At 67.9% G+C, this 16519-nt stretch overlaps 2 protein-coding genes across 2 annotated transcripts; both read right to left on the bottom strand.

Annotated features, from left to right (window-relative positions):
- Nucleotides 1-4949: 4949 nt before the first annotated feature.
- Nucleotides 4950-9022, bottom strand: TTC9B (tetratricopeptide repeat domain 9B). Its single transcript, XM_048832922.2, has 3 exons — nucleotides 8509-9022; nucleotides 6455-6637; nucleotides 4950-6044 (listed from the first exon to the last, which is right to left on the bottom strand). The coding sequence occupies exons 1-3, from the start codon at nucleotides 8822-8824 to the stop codon at nucleotides 5956-5958; spliced, it is 588 nt and encodes a 195-aa protein (XP_048688879.1). The 5' UTR covers nucleotides 8825-9022; the 3' UTR covers nucleotides 4950-5955.
- A 2118-nt stretch (nucleotides 9023-11140) lies between these two features.
- On the bottom strand, nucleotides 11141-14678 carry CCNP (cyclin P). Its single transcript, XM_075122654.1, has 7 exons — nucleotides 14672-14678; nucleotides 14418-14563; nucleotides 13779-13877; nucleotides 13241-13396; nucleotides 11982-12140; nucleotides 11542-11720; nucleotides 11141-11344 (listed from the first exon to the last, which is right to left on the bottom strand). The coding sequence occupies exons 1-7, from the start codon at nucleotides 14676-14678 to the stop codon at nucleotides 11167-11169; spliced, it is 924 nt and encodes a 307-aa protein (XP_074978755.1). The 3' UTR covers nucleotides 11141-11166.
- Between the last annotated feature and the right edge of the window lie 1841 nt (nucleotides 14679-16519).

Below are 16519 nucleotides of genomic sequence, written 5' to 3'. Positions count from 1 at the left end.
GCCTCCAAACTGCCAACTCAACTCACCCCGCAGGTTCCCTGCTGCAGCCTCTGTTCACATTCCTGGGCAGAGGTGTCACCTCCCCCTCCCCCTCCTGGCTCAGGTGACAGGCTCTCAGGTCTCCCATCCCCAGGGCACATTCACAGGTCAACACTCCCCCCCTCCCTGCTGAGTCACATCGTCACACTTGTCCCCCGTGAACTTATTCATTAACTCGCAGCCTTCAGGCCTCATTTCCAGCCCAAGGTGTCGTGCATGCAGCTGAGCCCTCCAGTGCTTACAGGGACCCCCTCACCTGGCACCAAGATGCAGCCACCTCTGGGGTGGGACTTGAGAGCTGTTTATCCAGGGACCCCCTCACCTGGTGTTGAGATGCAGCCGTCTCTGGGGTAGAGCATGGGAACTGTTCAGATGGGGACTCCTCTCACTGGGCCCCTCCGGAGTTCGTCAGTCCCATTCTCCCCTTCTTTACCTGCTGGCCTCCAGCCCCTCCCTGAACAGGGAACGGAACCCAGGAGTCTGGTGACGCGGGCCGGGGCGCGGAGAGAGGTTATGGCCCCCTCAGCTTTGCACCCGGTGTTCAGAGGCTGGTTTGCGCCCAGGTTTCTGCTCGCTGCCCAGGGCGCAGCCGGCTCGGCAGGGCAGGGGACGGAGTGAGGCTGCCCTGGGTCTGACGCCGGTCCCCCAGAGGGGCCGGTGTCACGGAGTCCCTGGGCGATGCTCTGGAACTGCTCCCCATGAAGCCAGTCAGGACTCTGGGGCAGTCGCCTTTCTGTGAGCAGCCTGTCTTCAGGACACACAGCTCACCCGGCTTCCACCTTCCTGGGTCTGACCTCGGAGCATTCAGCATCCTCTGCCTCTCCGTGTGCTTCCCCCAGCGAGTCCGCTCAGGCGGGGCTCCTGGGGAAGCCAGAGGGTCCTGCACCCCAACTCCACAGTCAGACGGGACTCTCAGCCAGCCAGTAAAACAGAAGGTTTATTAGACGACAGGAACATGGTCTAAAACAGAGCTTGCAGGTGCAGAGAACGGGACCCCTCAGCTGGGTCCATTTTGGGGGGCAGTGAGCCAGACAACCACGTCTGCACTTCACTCCATGTCCCAGCCAGCCCCAAACTGAAAACCCCCTCCAGCCCCTCCTCCTCTGGGCTTTGTTCCTTTCCCGGGCCAGGAGGTCACCTGATTCCTTTGTTCTCCAACCCTTCAGCTCTCACCTTGCAGGGGGGAAGGGCCCAGGCCATCAGTTACCAGGAAACAGGGTGTCGGCCATTCTCTGTGTCCAGATTCCTGCACATACCTGCCCTCTAGGGCTCTGCAATGATCATACACCCTTACTCCACCCCCTAGATACTTAAGAACTGCCTAGGGGAAACTGAGGTACCCCCACACTATTCAGAGGAAACATTAAGAACAGTCCCACTTCGTCACATCTCTCCCTCCTTCGAGATCGAACTGAGCGGGGTCACTTTAGCCGGTGACCTGGGGAAGTTCGAAGCCACCAACGTTCCCATGGATGCCCCAGCATCTCTCCCATTCCTTGGTAGGAGTTACACCAGGCCCTTCCAGTTTCACGCCCTCCCTTAGGTCAGGGGTGGTCGATAGCACTCGCAGGCCGCATGTGGGAAGGTTTATGCAGCCCATGCCCTTTGGCCACCCCAAGAATGTCTCCCCATTGACCATCACCTTCTGCTCCCACTGGAGGTCCGAGGGGCCTGGCCTCAGGAAACTCCACACAGACATATAGGTTGGGGTCGGGGTGGGAGCCTGTCCACATCCCCAACCATCTGGCTGACGGAGTCTATGGCCTTGGGACCCAGCAAGGGAGCTAGACACCGGGGCTTTTCCGCAGGGTCCCCTTGGTTCAAATCGCCAGCCTGCTCAAAGGCAGTGAGGTGGGCATCCATACCCCCCCCCTCCTTAACCAGGGGCAGCAATTTAGTCTCGAGGTTCCCTGCGGAACTGGCCCCCCGGGGTCTATCCCCACTCACCCCTGGGAGGTCCCCTAGGCCTCTCCGCCCCACCACCGCCAGTTCATGCTGCTGCTGCTTCTGCAGCTCTTTCTCGGGCTCTCGCTGTCTCCCACAGTCCTCTTGCTCTCTCGGACTCAGCTCCAATCCCGTCCGTCTCGATCCCCCGATGGGGAACCCGATCGTGAAGACCCTCGTCTGGTCGGGGACAGGAGTCTTGGCGATGCCTGGCTCCCGCTCCAGCTGCTCCCAGATCCTGCTATAGCCCCAGTTGGGGTCAGGAATCTGTTCCTTAGAGCGGTCATCCTCCTCCAGCTGCACGATTAACTCTGCTTTGGTGAAATTTCCAACGCTCAACCCTCTCTTTTTGCACAGGGTGACAATGTCCTTCTTAAGGAGACGGTGACAGGCCATCACTCCGCTCCTCCCAAGTTGTTGTGGACTCACAGGCCCGTGTGTTCTCAGCTCCCCACGGTTTCCAGGGAGAACCCCTAGTGTGCCAGCCCTTCTCGAGGTCACCACCTCTTTGCCAGGGTCGAGCTGCAGGCTCCTCCGCCCCTTGGACTGCTCGCTGCAATCCCCAGGGGAACCCTGCTACTGCACAGTCCTTCTCGCTGGTCACACACTCCCAGGGGTTAACCGCCCCCCGAAACCGCTCCTCTCTGAGCCTTCAGCAGGCCTAGTCCTCGGCAATCCCCCTTCGTGTTACTGCTCCCCAGTCACTTACTGCAGGAAGCACCATCCACGGGGTGCAGTACATCCCACCGCTGCCACCAGTTGTCACAGAGTCCCTGGGCGATGCTCTGGAACTGCTCCCCATGAAGCCAGTCAGGACTCTGGGGCAGTCGCCTTTCTGTGAGCAGCCTGTCTTCAGGATACACAGCTCACCCGGCTTCCCCCTTCCTGGGTCTGACCTCGGAGCATTCAGCATCCTCTGCCCCTCCGTGCGCTTCCCCCCAGCGAGTCCGCTCAGGCGGGGCTCCTGGGGAAGCCAGAGGGTCCTGCACCCCAACTCCACAGTCAGACGTGACTCTCAGCCAGCCAGTAAAACAGAAGGTTTATTAGACGACAGGAACATGGTCTAAAACAGAGCTTGCAGGTGCAGAGAACGGGACCCCTCAGCTGGGTCCATTTTGGGGGGCAGTGAGCCAGACAACCACGTCTGCACTTCACTCCATGTCCCAGCCAGCCCCAAACTGAAAACCCCTCCAGCCCCTCCTCCTCTGGGCTTTGTTCCTTTCCCGGGCCAGGTGGTCACCTGATTCCTTTGTTCTCCAACCCTTCAGCTCTCACCTTGCAGGGGGGAAGGGCCCAGGCCATCAGTTACCAGGAAACAGGGTGTCGGCCATTCTCTGTGTCCAGATTCCTGCACACACCTGCCCTCTAGGGCTCTGCAATGATCATACACCCTTACTCCACCCCCTAGATACTTAAGAACTGCCTAGGGGAAACTGAGGTACCCCCACACTATTCAGAGGAAACATTAAGAACAGTCCCACTTCGTCACAGCCGGGTGGGATGCAGGACACCTGGGTTCGGTGCCTGGTGCTGCCCCTGCACAGCCTGTGCCAGCCCTCGCATCCAGGGGCTGAGCCACGGCCCTGATCCTGCACAGGGCGGGGCCTGACTAAACCCTGACACCACCAGTGCTGGGCCCAGGCCAGCCCTGTCCTGCCCCCAGTGCCACAGGGCCCCGTGGGATCGGCCAGGCCAACAGTGCACCCCTGGGGCGCTTGCTGCTGCATCCTGATTCCCAAGGGATCACCCCAAGTTCTGCCCCCGGACCCCAACAACTCCCAGCCTCTGGGCCTGCTGCAGTACTGCCCATGGCCACGAGGGGGCAGGCAGGGCCCGGCAATCCCACCCGCCAGTGAGGCCTGGCTCCCAGCCCCCTCCCAGAGCTGGGAGAGAACCCAGGCGTCCTGGCTCCCAGCCTCCCCTGCTCCAACCACTAGACCCCCACGCCCCTCCCAGAGCTGGGAGAGAACCCAGGCGTCCTGGCTCCCAGCCTCCCCTGCTCCAACCACTAGACCCCCACGCCCCTCCCAGAGCTGGGAGAGAACCCAGGCGTCCTGGCTCCCAGCCCCCCTGCTCTAACCACTAGACCCCCCACGCCCCTCCCAGAGCTGGGAGAGAACCCAGGAGTCCTGGCTCACATCCCCCCCTCCTCTGCCTTGCACCTGGGGGGAGCCTTAGGGTCCATCTCAGCTGTGTTGCCATGGTTACCATAGAGGGTGACAAGAGCATCGCTGCTGACGGGCTGGAGGCGGAATAGCTCCCACCCCCCACCCCCACCCCCCCGTTGGGCCATGCTGGGAAACGCAGCGTCTCCCCCTCCATGCCTGGGGCCTGATCCCTCCTTCTAGTGGTCAGAGGGGGGGGGGGGGGCAGCTGGGAGCCAGGACTCCTGGGTTCACCACCCGGCTCTGGGCACGGCCTGGGGTGTAGGGCTTCTAGCTGTGGCCGTCCCGTCCCTCCACCCAGGAGGCTGGGTGCTGGGCCTCGCTCTGGCCAGGGCCCACTCTGCCCTGCCAGCCCCACACGCCCCTAGGCCGGCCTGTCCAGTCTCCCCCCAATCCCCCCGGGCTGGGCCGGAACGCCACCAAGACGCCAGGACCGTCCCCCGCAGAGCCAGGCGCATGCTCCCGGCCCCAGGGATGGGGGCCTGAGGCGTGATCCACGCTCCCACCCTGATGCCCTGCCCCCCTGGGAGCAGCCCCAGGCTTGGTGGGAATGGGCAGTGCCCCACCGCCGGGCCGGCAGGTTGCCTGCAGACTCAGGCAAACTCCAGGCCGTTCTCCGACTGCTGCGGCTGCCTGGGGCCAAGGCCCACGGCGGATTAAGGAAAAGGCCCAATGCTGCCGGCCCTGGGCAGGGTCAGGGGCAACGTCCTTGGGCCACGCTGGCAACACCAGCCGGGCAGCCCCCGGTACAGCGCCCCCGATCCCGGTCCCCCCCAGAGCAGAAATAAAGGGAGGACAGGAGAAAATCAACACGGATTTTATAGCGTCTACGGTGGGGGAGGGAGAATAAACCCTCGACAAGAAATCACAGCGATGCCATAGTCCACGGCCACCCCAAATGCAGCCCCCAGGTCTCTGCCCCCCACGTCACCCCCCGCAGGACCCACGTCACTCCCAGCACAGGTCCAGCTGCTCTACGGCTCCTCGGTCAGAGGTGGGGCAGGGGGCAGCTGGGGGGGGGGGGGGGGGTTGGCCTCTTCCTCCCGTCACCCTTCTGTAGCCCCCCCCCTGGGATCCTGCGTGGCCCATGTTGGGGGCAGGGTGCAGCCTTGTTCGTGGGGGGCTGGGCCCCACAGGGGGGCAGGGAGGGAAACGAGCCCAGCGGCCCCGTGGCGTGCTGTGAATTTGGGGGGGGGGGGAGAAATCGCCATCAGCTGCGTGGGGGGGGCAGCAACTGGCCCTGGCGGGGTGGGACAGTCGCTGCGGTGGGCTCTGCCCCCCAGCACTGGTGGGGCATGGGGTGGTGAAAGGAGGGGCTCCATGCCAGGTGGGGCAGGGGAGTTGGGCCCTGTGGGGGGGGAATCTGGTTCTGCAGACGTCCCCCCTTCCCATCACCCCTCCTGATGCCATAACAACCCTGGGGGGAAGGTGGGTCCCACCCCATCAAATTCCACTATGGGGCTGGGGTGGGGGGGCAGTCTCACAGACCAGGGGCTGCAACCACCACCAGGCAGGCTGCTTGTGTGTTCTGGGGGGGGGGTGCCGTCCCCCCACCACAGATGTCCCCCCCCAGGAAGCCATGGGGGGACAATTTGCTTGATGCCATGGGGTCAATTTATCCCCTCACCAGAGCTGTGGGGGCTCCCCCTGGCATCACTGGGGGGGCCAGGGGGGATCTGCCCCAGGCGGGGGATGGGGGTCATCGTGCATTAGGACTCACCCCCCGCAGAGCCCCCCCCTCGGAGGGGGAAAGGAAAGGAGGAGACTGCCGGGCACCAAGCGCTCTGCCCGGGGGGCCGCGGGGGCCCTATGCAATCAGCTCCTTGTAGCCGTCCCGCTGCCCACGACGCAGGATCTTCAGCTCCGTCAGCTGGATGTAACGCAGGACATTGGTGTCTGGGGAAAAGGGGAAAGGGCTCAGGGGGAAATTCACGCCCAGCCCCCGCCCCCCACCCTGCCCCCCGAGCACCCCCTGCTGAGCCCCCGCCCCCCAGTGCCCCACGGGGCCAGCTCCGTCAGGGGAGACCCCCCCTGCTGAGCCCCCGCCCCCCCAGCACCCCATGGGGCTGTCCCTGCCTGCCAGGGGAGACCCCCCCGCTGAGTCCCCGCCCCCCCAGCACCCCACGGGGCTGTCCCTGCCTGCCAGGGGAGACCCCCCCGCTGAGCCCCCGCCCCCCCAGCACCCCATGGGGCTGTCCCTGCCTGCCAGGGGAGACCCCCCCGCTGAGCCTCCCACCCCGCTCCCAGCAGCCCAGCGCCCCGTAGCAGGACCAAGGCCATGCATGGCGCTTGCTCCGGCCCCTCACCTGCGGGCTCCCGGCTCTTGGCCTCCTTCAGGTAGAGCAGGGCGCGGGCGTAGTCCCCGAGGTGGTAGGAGGCGATGCCCGCCCGGTACGTGGCTTTGAAGTTGCTGCCTTGTTTCTCCAGCACTTTCAGGCAATATTCCCGCACCCGCTCGTAGTTCACCAGCTCTGACTGCAGCAGGCAGGCTGGGCAGGGCAGAGGGGCCGTCAGTGGGGCTGGCGACGGGACGCCCACCCCTCGCCCGCCGCGCCCTGACCCCTGCGTGGCTGGGACCCAGGGGAGCCGAGCTCCGTTCGCTACCTTCCTGGTCCCCAGCTCAGGGCTCCTCCCCGCCCCCCAGCCCTGCCGGTGCCCCTCACTCCCGACCCACAGCCCCTGCTACCCCGGCCCTGGGCTCCCCCCTGCCCCCAGCCCTGCCGGTGCCCCTCACTCCCGACCCGCAGCCCCTGCTACCCCGGCCCTGGGCTCCCCCCTGCCCCGCCGGTGCCCCTCACTCCCGACCCGCAGCCCCTGCTACCCCAACCCTGGGCTCCCCCCCAGCCCTGCCGGTGCCCCTCACTCCCGACCCACAGCCCCTGCTACCCCGGCCCTGGGCTCCCCCCTGCCCCCAGCCCTGCCGGTGCCCCTCACTCCCGACCCGCAGCCCCTGCTACCCCGGCCCTGGGCTCCCCCCTGCCCCCAGCCCTGCCGGTGCCCCTCACTCCCGACCCGCAGCCCCTGCTACCCCGGCCCTGGGCTCCCCCCTGCCCCGCCGGTGCCCCTCACTCCCGACCCGCAGCCCCTGCTACCCCAACCCTGGGCTCCCCCCCAGCCCTGCCGGTGCCCCTCACTCCCGACCCGCAGCCCCTGCTACCCCGGCCCTGGGCTCCCCCCTGCCCCGCCGGTGCCCCTCACTCCCGACCCGCAGCCCCTGCTACCCTGGCCCTGGGCTCCCCCCTGCCCCCCAGCCCTGCCGGTGCCCCTCACTCCCGACCCGCAGCCCCTAGTATCCCAGGTGAGGGGCTGGCCACAGGATGTGAGTCAATTGAAAACAAAAGTGTTTCCCAGGCAGCCCCTGCCCCACCCTGCAGCCACGTGGGGTCCCCTGGGGAATTGCTCACGAGAGGCTCCCGTGGGGTCCCCTGTGGCCTGGCACACGTGGGTCCCAGCTGCGGCCCAGGGCCCCGCTCTCTGGAGCCTGCATGGGGGCTGGACGAGGCGGTTCCCTGGGGCTTCCCCCCGCGGCCCGACTCGGTGACAGGCGGACGCACGTGGCCAGGGCGTTGGGAGCTGCGAACTGCAGGACCCCGAACCTCCCCATCGCCCGGCCACCTGGGTCCCCATCCCCCTGCTGGGCCCTGGGCTGCCCTTGGCCGGTCCCGCGGCGGGCTGCACAAGTTGCGGCAATGGGGCTCTGGCAGGGCACCTCACACGCCAACGCGGAGATGCTAGAAGCCCAGGACCCCCGGCTTGGCTGCTCCCACGGGTGTTTCGCTCATGCTTTGCACCAGTAAACACTTGTGCGAAGTGCCAGGGGGCATGGCGCACCAGTGTAAACAGCTGCCCATGGGGCAAGGCCCCATGTCATACGGGCCCAACCCTCAACCCAGCTCTGGGGCCCACCTCCTGACTGACCCCAGCCGGACAGCAGGCCCTTGCCTGGGCCCTGTCAGTCAATTCGCAGTGGGGCGCGAAAGCAAGAGGTACCAGCCCCACTGAGCAGCCCCTGGTAACGCTGCGCCGCTGGAGTGACACTCCAGCCCCATCGCAGGCAGGAGTGACTCCGGATTGACCTCGGCAGGGGGGCTGGGATCGGAACCAGCCCTGACCCATCACAGGCAGAGTGACTCCGGATTGACCTCGGCAGGGGGGCTGGGATCGGAACCAGCCCTGACCCATCGAAGGCAGGAGTGACTCCAGATTGACCTGGGGAAGGGCTGGGATCAGAATCCGGCCCCATGTCTACCTGGCACGGGGGGTCTCCCCCCCCACGGATGGTGGCTCTGCCAAGTGACAGGTGGGGGAATGAGCTGTAACTAGTCTGTCCGTCCCCCACAGCCCCTGGGTCAGCACCTACCCGTCAAGCTGTCGTAACACTCCACCTCGGTGCTCTCCACCAGCCGCAGCTGCTCCTCCGTCAGCGGGCACCGCCCCGGGTCCGGCGGGCTCTGCTCCGGGCTGGCTGCCCCTGCCCGGCCCTGCACCCCCTTGAGCTGCAGCAGGGCGCGGTGGTATTTCCCGATGGCCTCCCGGAATTTCTTCTCCTTGTAGCAGCGGTTCCCTTCCGCCTTGAACTCCACGGCCTTCCGGATCTGGCTCTCCGCCGCACCCTCCTCAGCGCGGGCCCGGTGCCCCCCACCAGCCTCGGGGCAGCCCTGGCCCGGCTCCTCCATGGCCCTGCTCAGAGGCAGCGAGCCATGCCGGGCGGAGGGGAAAGCCGGTCTCCTCGGGACGAGCCGGGGGGGTGCGCTGTGCAGACAGCGGATGGGGGGGCCCTGGCCAGGCTGTGACTCCGGCGGGGGGAGCAGCGAGGACGAGGCGCCGGCTGGCTCTGCAGCAACAGCACCGGGAAAGCTTCCCCAGATGCATTGTGGGAATATCCCATCGCACCGCAGCAGCGCTGACCTTAGATGTCTCCATGTTAAAAAGCCAGGAGTCCCTTTCGGCCGGGGGGGGGGGCGTGATCGGGGAATTAATCCGGGGCCCTCCCCTTTGCAAACCCTCCCCTGCCGGGCAATTGTTCCAGCACGCCTGAGTCACAACCTGCAGCCTCTCGAGGCTCCCCCAAAGCGCCTCCAGGGCTGGGAGGGGGCGGGGGGGGGAGAAGAGCTGAGAGAAGACGCATGTGTGTGCGCCTGGCACCGTGCACAGTGGGGCCCTGTAAGCATCCACCCCCCCCCCCAAACTCACCACTAGCCCAGCCCTGGGCTCCCCCCCAGCCCTGCCGGCGCCCCTCACTCCCGCCCCACAGCCCCCTGCCCCCCCCCGCTCTGCCGGCGCCCCTCACTCCCGACCCGCAGCCCCCTGCCCCCCCCAGCCCTGCCGCTGCCCCTCACTTCCTACCTGCAGCCCCCTGCTCCCCCCCCAGCTCTGCCGGCACCCCTCACTCCCGCCCCACAGCCCCCCAGCCCTGCCGGCGCCCCTCACTCCCGACCCACAGCCCCCTGCTCCCCCCCAGCCCTGCCGCTGCCCCTCACTCCCGACCCGCAGCCCCCTGCTCCCCCCCCAGCCCTGCCGGCGCCCCTCACTCCCGACCCACAGCCCCCTGCTCCCCCCCCAGCCCTGCCGCTGCCCCTCACTTCCTACCTGCAGCCCCCTGCTCCCCCCCCAGCTCTGCCGGCGTCCCTCACTCCCGCCCCTCAGCCCCCTGCCCCCCCCAGCTCTGCCGGCGCCCCTCACTCCCGATCTGCAGCCCCCTGCTCCCCCCAGCTCTGCCGGCGCCCCTCACTCCCGACCCGCAGCCCCCTGCTCCCCCCCCAGCTCTGCTGGCGCCCCTCACTCCCGACCCGCAGCCCCCTGCTCCCCCCCCCCAGCCCTGCCGGTGCCCCTCACTCCCGCCCCACAGCCCCCTGCCCCCCCCCGCTCTGCCGGCGCCCCTCACTCCCGACCCGCAGCCCCCTGCCCCCCCCCAGCCCTGCCGCTGCCCCTCACTTCCTACCTGCAGCCCCCTGCTCCCCCCCCAGCTCTGCCGGCACCCCTCACTCCCGCCCCACAGCCCCCCAGCCCTGCCGGCGCCCCTCACTCCCGACCCACAGCCCCCTGCTCCCCCCCAGCCCTGCCGCTGCCCCTCACTCCCGACCCGCAGCCCCCTGCTCCCCCCCCAGCTCTGCTGGTGCCCCTCACTCCCGCCCCGCAGCCCCCTGCTCCCCTCCAGCCCTGCCGCTGCCCCTCACTTCCTACCTGCAGCCCCCTGCTCCCCCCCCAGCTCTGCCGGTGCCCCTCACTCCTGCCCCGCAGCCCCCTGCCCCCCCCAGCTCTGCCGGCGCCCCTCACTCCCGCCCCGCAGCCCCCTGCCCCCACGCAGCTCTGCCGGCCCCCCTCACTCCCGACCCGCATCCCCTGGCGTGCCGGGACCTCACGCCGGACCCTCGTGCTGGACCCCGTCGTGCAGACAAGCAGGGCCTGGTCTGAGCCAGCACCGCCAGCTACGACCCACCCGTTCTCTGGGGGGCAGAGTCCCTCCCCCCGCCCAGGGAAACCACCAGAAACCTGCCCCTGCTGGCAGCCTGGGCCAAGGGCTGCGCAGCTGGAGCTGGGGGGGCCCCTCTGGGGCGGCCCCCCCCCAGTCACACCCGGCGAGCAGCTGGCTCCAGGGGGATTAAAACTCACTTTATTCGACAAACGCGCCTGGCCTGTTTCTTATCCCACCAGCTGCTTTTTTCCTGTTCTTTTTTTCCTTTTTTTTTTTTGAGGCCTGTGCGGGGGGTTGGGGGGGGGGCTGGGAGCCAGCCTGGGGGATGCTGCCCCCGCCCCCGATCCCAGCCCCCTCAGGGCTGCCACAGGCCCATGGCCCAGCCCCCTCCACCCAGAGCCGAGGGGCACAGAGGGAGACGGGGGGCAGGCTTAGAGAAAACCCACCCGTCCCCCTGCGCCCCCCTTTCTGCACCCCCAGCTGTGCAACAGCTCCACGGCCCGCCCGGCCCCCTTCCCTAGCAGGGGCCAATCACCAGTCACAGACACCCCCCCCAGAGCAGCTGGGAATCCCCGGAGATGCCCAGGCCCATCCCCGCCGGGCTCAGGGTGCCTGGCTCCGGCAGCGGGCGAGGTAGTCGGAGGTGGCGATGGCCGGGCTGGTGCTGGCCCCCAGCTTCTGGGGGCGCGAGTATTTCAGGAACACGGCCTGGAGGGTGGAGCCGCCGGCCCGGAGCGCGGCCCTGGCCATGGAGCAATGTACAGCACCGAGCGCCTCTTCGCTGCAACGAGAGCCGGGGGAGGGCGTCAACCAGCGCGGGAACCCCCCCACCCCCCGCTGCGGGGAACCCCCCACCCTCCTGTCCAGCACAGGGCCTGTGGCTCCGTGGCCCACCTGGGCCCCAGACAGCTGGAGCTCCTGCCGGCCGCATTTCAGGGATCCCCCCCTCCCCCCCACGCCTGCACCCACGTCACCCACCTGTAGAGGCAGAGCTGCGTGGAGCCCTCCGGCCTGGTGCCCAAGCCCCCGGCGCCCGCCTCCTGCAGCACCCGCTGTGCCAGGCCCAGGGCAGCCGCAGCCAGCTGGGCCGGCTCAAACGCCACACAGTCTGCCTCCATCAGACATAGCTCCATGAAGTACATGGCCAGGTGATGGACCTGGGGGGGCACACGGGTCAGACCGGTCCACAGCGCCCCCCGCCCTTGGGAAACCCAGCGCCCCCCGCCTACCCCTAGCCCCCACTCCCTGCCCAGAGCCAGGGATAGAACCCAGGAGTCCTGGCTCCCAGCCGCCCCCGCTCTAACCACTAGACCCCACTCCCCGCCCAGAGCTGGGAATGGAACCCAGGAGTCCTGGCTCCCCGCCCTGCCCAGCTCCCCAGCCTGCGTCCGCAGCAAGACCCCGGCCCCAGCGCTCACCTTCGGGCCACAGTGGCCCAGGGCCGCCAGCAGCCGCAGCAGGTGCAGGGGGCTGGTGAAATGCAGCTGGAAGTTGAGGCGGGACAGGACCTTGCGCTCCATGCGCAGCAGCTCCCGGCGGCTGAACGAGTCCTCGGTCATGAAGCAGAGCTCGGCCGGCTGCAAGGGAAGCAGGGCTGGGCCGGGTGCCCCCACATCTCACCTCCCAGCCCCCCAGCAGCTCCTGCGGCCGAAACAGCAGCCAGCCTCCCCCAGCCCCTCCTAGAAACAACAGAGCCCAGGAGTCCTGGCTCCCAGCCCCCTGCTTTAACCACTAAACCCCGTGTGACGAAGTGGGGGATTTTCTTGTTTTTTCCGTGTTTTCCAGTGGGTTGCATACAGAGGGGGTGGGACTCGGTTTCCCTGGGTGTTACGGGTTTAACGAGGGGAGGGGAGAGGGAGTTTGTGGGGGACACAGGACCGGCGAAGGACCTTGGGACCCCGGCCAATGGCCTGGAGAATAGAGACCCCGGCGACTGGGGACCTGGGGACCCAGAGGCCCAGCTCGGGAGTCCCAGCCAGGTCTGGCCAGTGGGGGGACAATGGGCTGTGGGGAGAGGACCCCGGTGACCTGACCAGCTGGTCCCAGCCAGAGGGGCCAGAGGACAAAAGAGGGGAGAGGGGCCCAGGTGACCCTGTTTACCTAGAGAAGAGACAATGGACAGAGCCGGGGAATCTGAGAGGCCCAGCTGGGAAGCAGGGGGGCTCGGGGCTGGAGAGGGGGAGCAGCCCCGAGCCCCCCTGGACGCAGGAGAGACTGGGATGTGCTGGGCTGAGGGAGGCCAGGCGAGGTTCCTGTGCTGGGTTCGGACTCTCAATAAACCCTCCTGTTTTACCCCAGCTGAGAATCGCTCCAGGCTAGAGAACAGGGAGGCATCATTCCCTCTGGGAGTGGAGGCCCCGGGGGGCCAGAGTGAGTGGACTCCCTGAGGGGGCCCACGGTGAGAAACAGGGGTGCTAAGGCTCGTAGAGGTGCAGCTCCAGGAGGTGCAAGGGCTGGACCCCCGGGAGAGAGTGGACCCCCGAGAAGGGCTGTCTCACTGAAGGGGGTTCCCCCCAGGGACCGCACGGGCCAAGAGTGGGCACGACCTGAGAGTCCGTGACACTCCACCCCCCTCCCACAGCCAGGGAGAGAACCCAGGAGTCCTGGCTCCCAGCCCCTCCTGCTCTAGCCCACCAGAGCCAGGGAGGAACCCAGGCGTCCGGGCGCCCTGCCTTACCTCGGGGAAGGTGCACTCCTCCACTTTGCAGGCCACGAAGAGACAGGTGACACCCAGCAGCTGCAGGGCCGGGACCCTCACTCGCGCCACCTTCATGTAGGCGTTCATCAGGTAGACGGCCAGGTAGAGCGTGTCGTCCGCCAGGCCCAGGTACTCCTGGGGGGACCAGGTCACCAGAGCAACCGAAAATGGGGGCACAGGGACAGGGCAATGGTGCCGGTGGGGGGGGCACTGAGTGTGATCTCTTTATCCCCTGGGGGCGGGGGAATTATTGCCCATTTTATGCAGGGGGAAACTGAGGCACCACGAGGTGGGGAGAGACCTGCCCAATCATCTGCCACAGGGGTAGAACCCAGGAGTCCTAGGCCGCCCCTCCCCTTCAGGGGCAAACCCAGCCCAACCCCACCCTCTCTTCGCCCTCCCCTGATCCCGGAGGCTCCGTGCCCAGGGACCCTGCCAGGGCTGGGGGGGTTGTTGGTCTGCCTGGTGTGGGGCCGTCGGGTCCCAGGGGGCAGCGGGGGGGTTCACCGATACCTACGTGCACCTGCACGAGCCAGTCGACGATGAGCGCCCGCATCTCGGCCGTCACGGTGCGTGGCACCTCCCAGCTCCGGAAGATGTAGCTGGATTGTTTCCTCTGGGGACGGGAGAGAAACGTGGGGATGGGGCAGTGGCCGAGCCCAGGGGCCGGAAGGGACACGCCACGGGGCTGGGCCAGAGCTGGGAGAGAACCCAGGAGTCCTGGCCCCAAGCCCCCCCTGCTCTAACCACTAGTCCCCACTCCCCTCCCAGAGCCAGGGATGGGACCCAGGAGTCCTGGCTCCCAGCCCCTCCTGCTCTAACCACTAGCCCCCACTCCCCTCCCAGAGCTGGGGAGAGAACCCAGGAGTCCTGGATCCCAGCCCCCCCTGCTCTAACCGCTAGCCCCCACTCCCCTCCCAGAGCTGGGGATGGGACCCAGGAATCAGCCAGGGCCTTTGGGTTGCTCCTGCCAGGGTTGGGGGGGGGGGGAGCCCCATTTTTCATCATGGGTGTAATTGGGGGCGGGGCTGGTCCAACCCCCCAAAAAGCTGCTCCCCCCACCCAGGGACATCAGCCATGGGGCAGCCGGGAAGCCATTGTCACGTGACCTTTAACCCCCCCGGCCATGCTGCCCCCTTCCCCCCCCGGCACTCACCATCATGCTGGTGAAGATGTCCAAGGCGTATTCCCGCTCCAGGGCCATGCCCAGGCTCACCAGCGCCTGCATCAGCTCCTCGGCCAGCGCCCCGGGCACGCAGAGCAGGGGCTGGCCCCCCCCGGGCAGCCCCCCGTCAGGGCCCCCTGCGGGGAGAGACGGGGTCACCAGCCACGCCCCCCCAGCGCCCCGGGCACAGAAAACAGTGCCCGGCCACCCCCCTCGGGGTCCCCTTCGGGGAGAGACGGGGTCACCAGCCATGCCCCCCCCAGCGCCCCGGGCACAGAGAGCAGCGCCCGGCCCCCCCCTCGGGGTCCCCTTCGGGGAGAGACGGGGTTACCAGCCACGCTCCCCCCAGCGCCCCGGGCACAGAGAGCAGCACCCGGCCCCCCCCTCGGGGTCCCCTGCGGGGAGAGACGGGGTCGCCAGCCACACTCCCCCCAGTGCCCAGTGCCCCAGGCTGGCGAACTCTTCGCTCATGGCCCTTCGGTCCCACCGCTGCGGGGCTCCCCACCAGCCCCTCCACCCCAGAGGCAGGTGCATCGCGGGCTGCCCGGTGTGCAGCTCCCCCGTGCTGGCACTGGCTGGTGGCACCCTGGGCCTGCAGCCTCCCGCCCCACGGCCCGCCCCTCCGGCCAGGCCCCTACCTCCCTGCAGGACGGGGTTCGCGGGGACCCTGGGGCAAACAGCTGCTGCTTTCTCTGGTGCCGCCTCTCGGACCCGGCTTCCCTGCGGCTTCTTCTGCGGGAGAGAGGGGTGGGGGCAGCGGGAATGCCACAGGGCCCTGGGCAGAGAGCTGAGAACGCCCCTGCGCCCCGTCAGCGCCCCGCTGCCCTGGGGGAGCCAGCCACCCTAGGATGACGGGTCTGTGACCCCGAGCCCCCCGCCTCCAGAGCCTGGCAGCCCCACACAGAGCCAGGACCCTCAGCCCCAGCTGTGAGCACTGGGGGCGTTTGGGAGAAGGACCCCGGCGTCCTGGCCGACACCCCTTGTCACCGGGGCAGGACAGAGGCCCCGAGACACTGCCGGGATTCACCGCCCCAAGCATGGGCCACGCCTCCCCATCCGCCCCCCAGAATCACAGCAGCCGGCTAGGGGCACATGCCCCAGCACCCCCTGCTGTGTGGGGTGAGCAACTCTTCCCGAGCACTTGGGGGGCTGGTAGTTTGCAAACAGCAGGTTTGGGGGGGTGAGAAGCTGATCTGCATTTTCAGCACCCCCACAAAGTTCAGGGCAACTGCACTGCACCCCCCCACCCCTGCTGCCCCCTAACGCTGGGCTGGCCCAACTGGGGGCCTTCTTGGACACTTCTTCCTGCCCCAGCGGGGACCCCTCCAAACCACCGTGACCCTCCCTGCACAGTCTGAGCTTGGACAATGCCTGCCTATTAGGTGTGTTACGGTAGCACCCAACAGACACCCCCACCCCTCTGACTTAGATCAGGGCCCCCCATGGGGCCGGGCACGGCCCAGACCCTGACTGAGCTCAGGGCCCTGCCCCAAGGAGCTCCTGGTCTGCACAGGCAGAGGAAGGCTCCTTCTCCCCACGGGACAGGTGGGGAAACTGAGGCACATAGCTGGGGGGCAGATCCGGGGTGGCAGTAGCAGAGCTGGGAGCCGAGCTCGGTCACCTCAGAGCCCATCCGGCTGCTCTTGAGGCTGCAGCCCGGGGGCGGTGGGGGCCGCACAGACAGTGAATGCCGCCCCCCCCACCCAGGGGCTCCAAACTCACCTTTGTGGCCCCCTTGTCCCCGCCAATGCCCTTGGTCTTGCTTTTCAGCGGCTCCCGTTTCTCTTCTGCCTGCAGCTGCTGAGAGACCCGGGCATCAGGGGGTCGGGGGGTGACCCCATCATGGGGGGGGGGGTTCCCTGGACCCCACAACATCCCCTAGGGGGCCTGGGAGCCAGAGTGTGGCCTGGAGGTCGCTGCCCCCAGGCTGAGCTGCCTCTTGTCTTGCCCCTGAGGCTGGGAAGCCCCAACCTGGGCCCCAGCAGGGAGCCCCCCACAGCACAGCCCCAGGGGAAGGCCGGTTCAGGACTTCTGGGTTCCAGCCTCAGCCTTTGGGGGGACGCTGGAGGGGAGCTTGTTATGGGCACAGGATG

The sequence above is a fragment of the Caretta caretta genome, chromosome 23, assembly GCF_965140235.1.
Source record: "Caretta caretta isolate rCarCar2 chromosome 23, rCarCar1.hap1, whole genome shotgun sequence".
In the NCBI taxonomy this organism is placed as follows: Eukaryota; Metazoa; Chordata; order Testudines; family Cheloniidae; genus Caretta; species Caretta caretta.
Note: the sequence above shows the minus strand (reverse complement) of the source record. Positions and strands in the feature narration are given on the sequence as shown.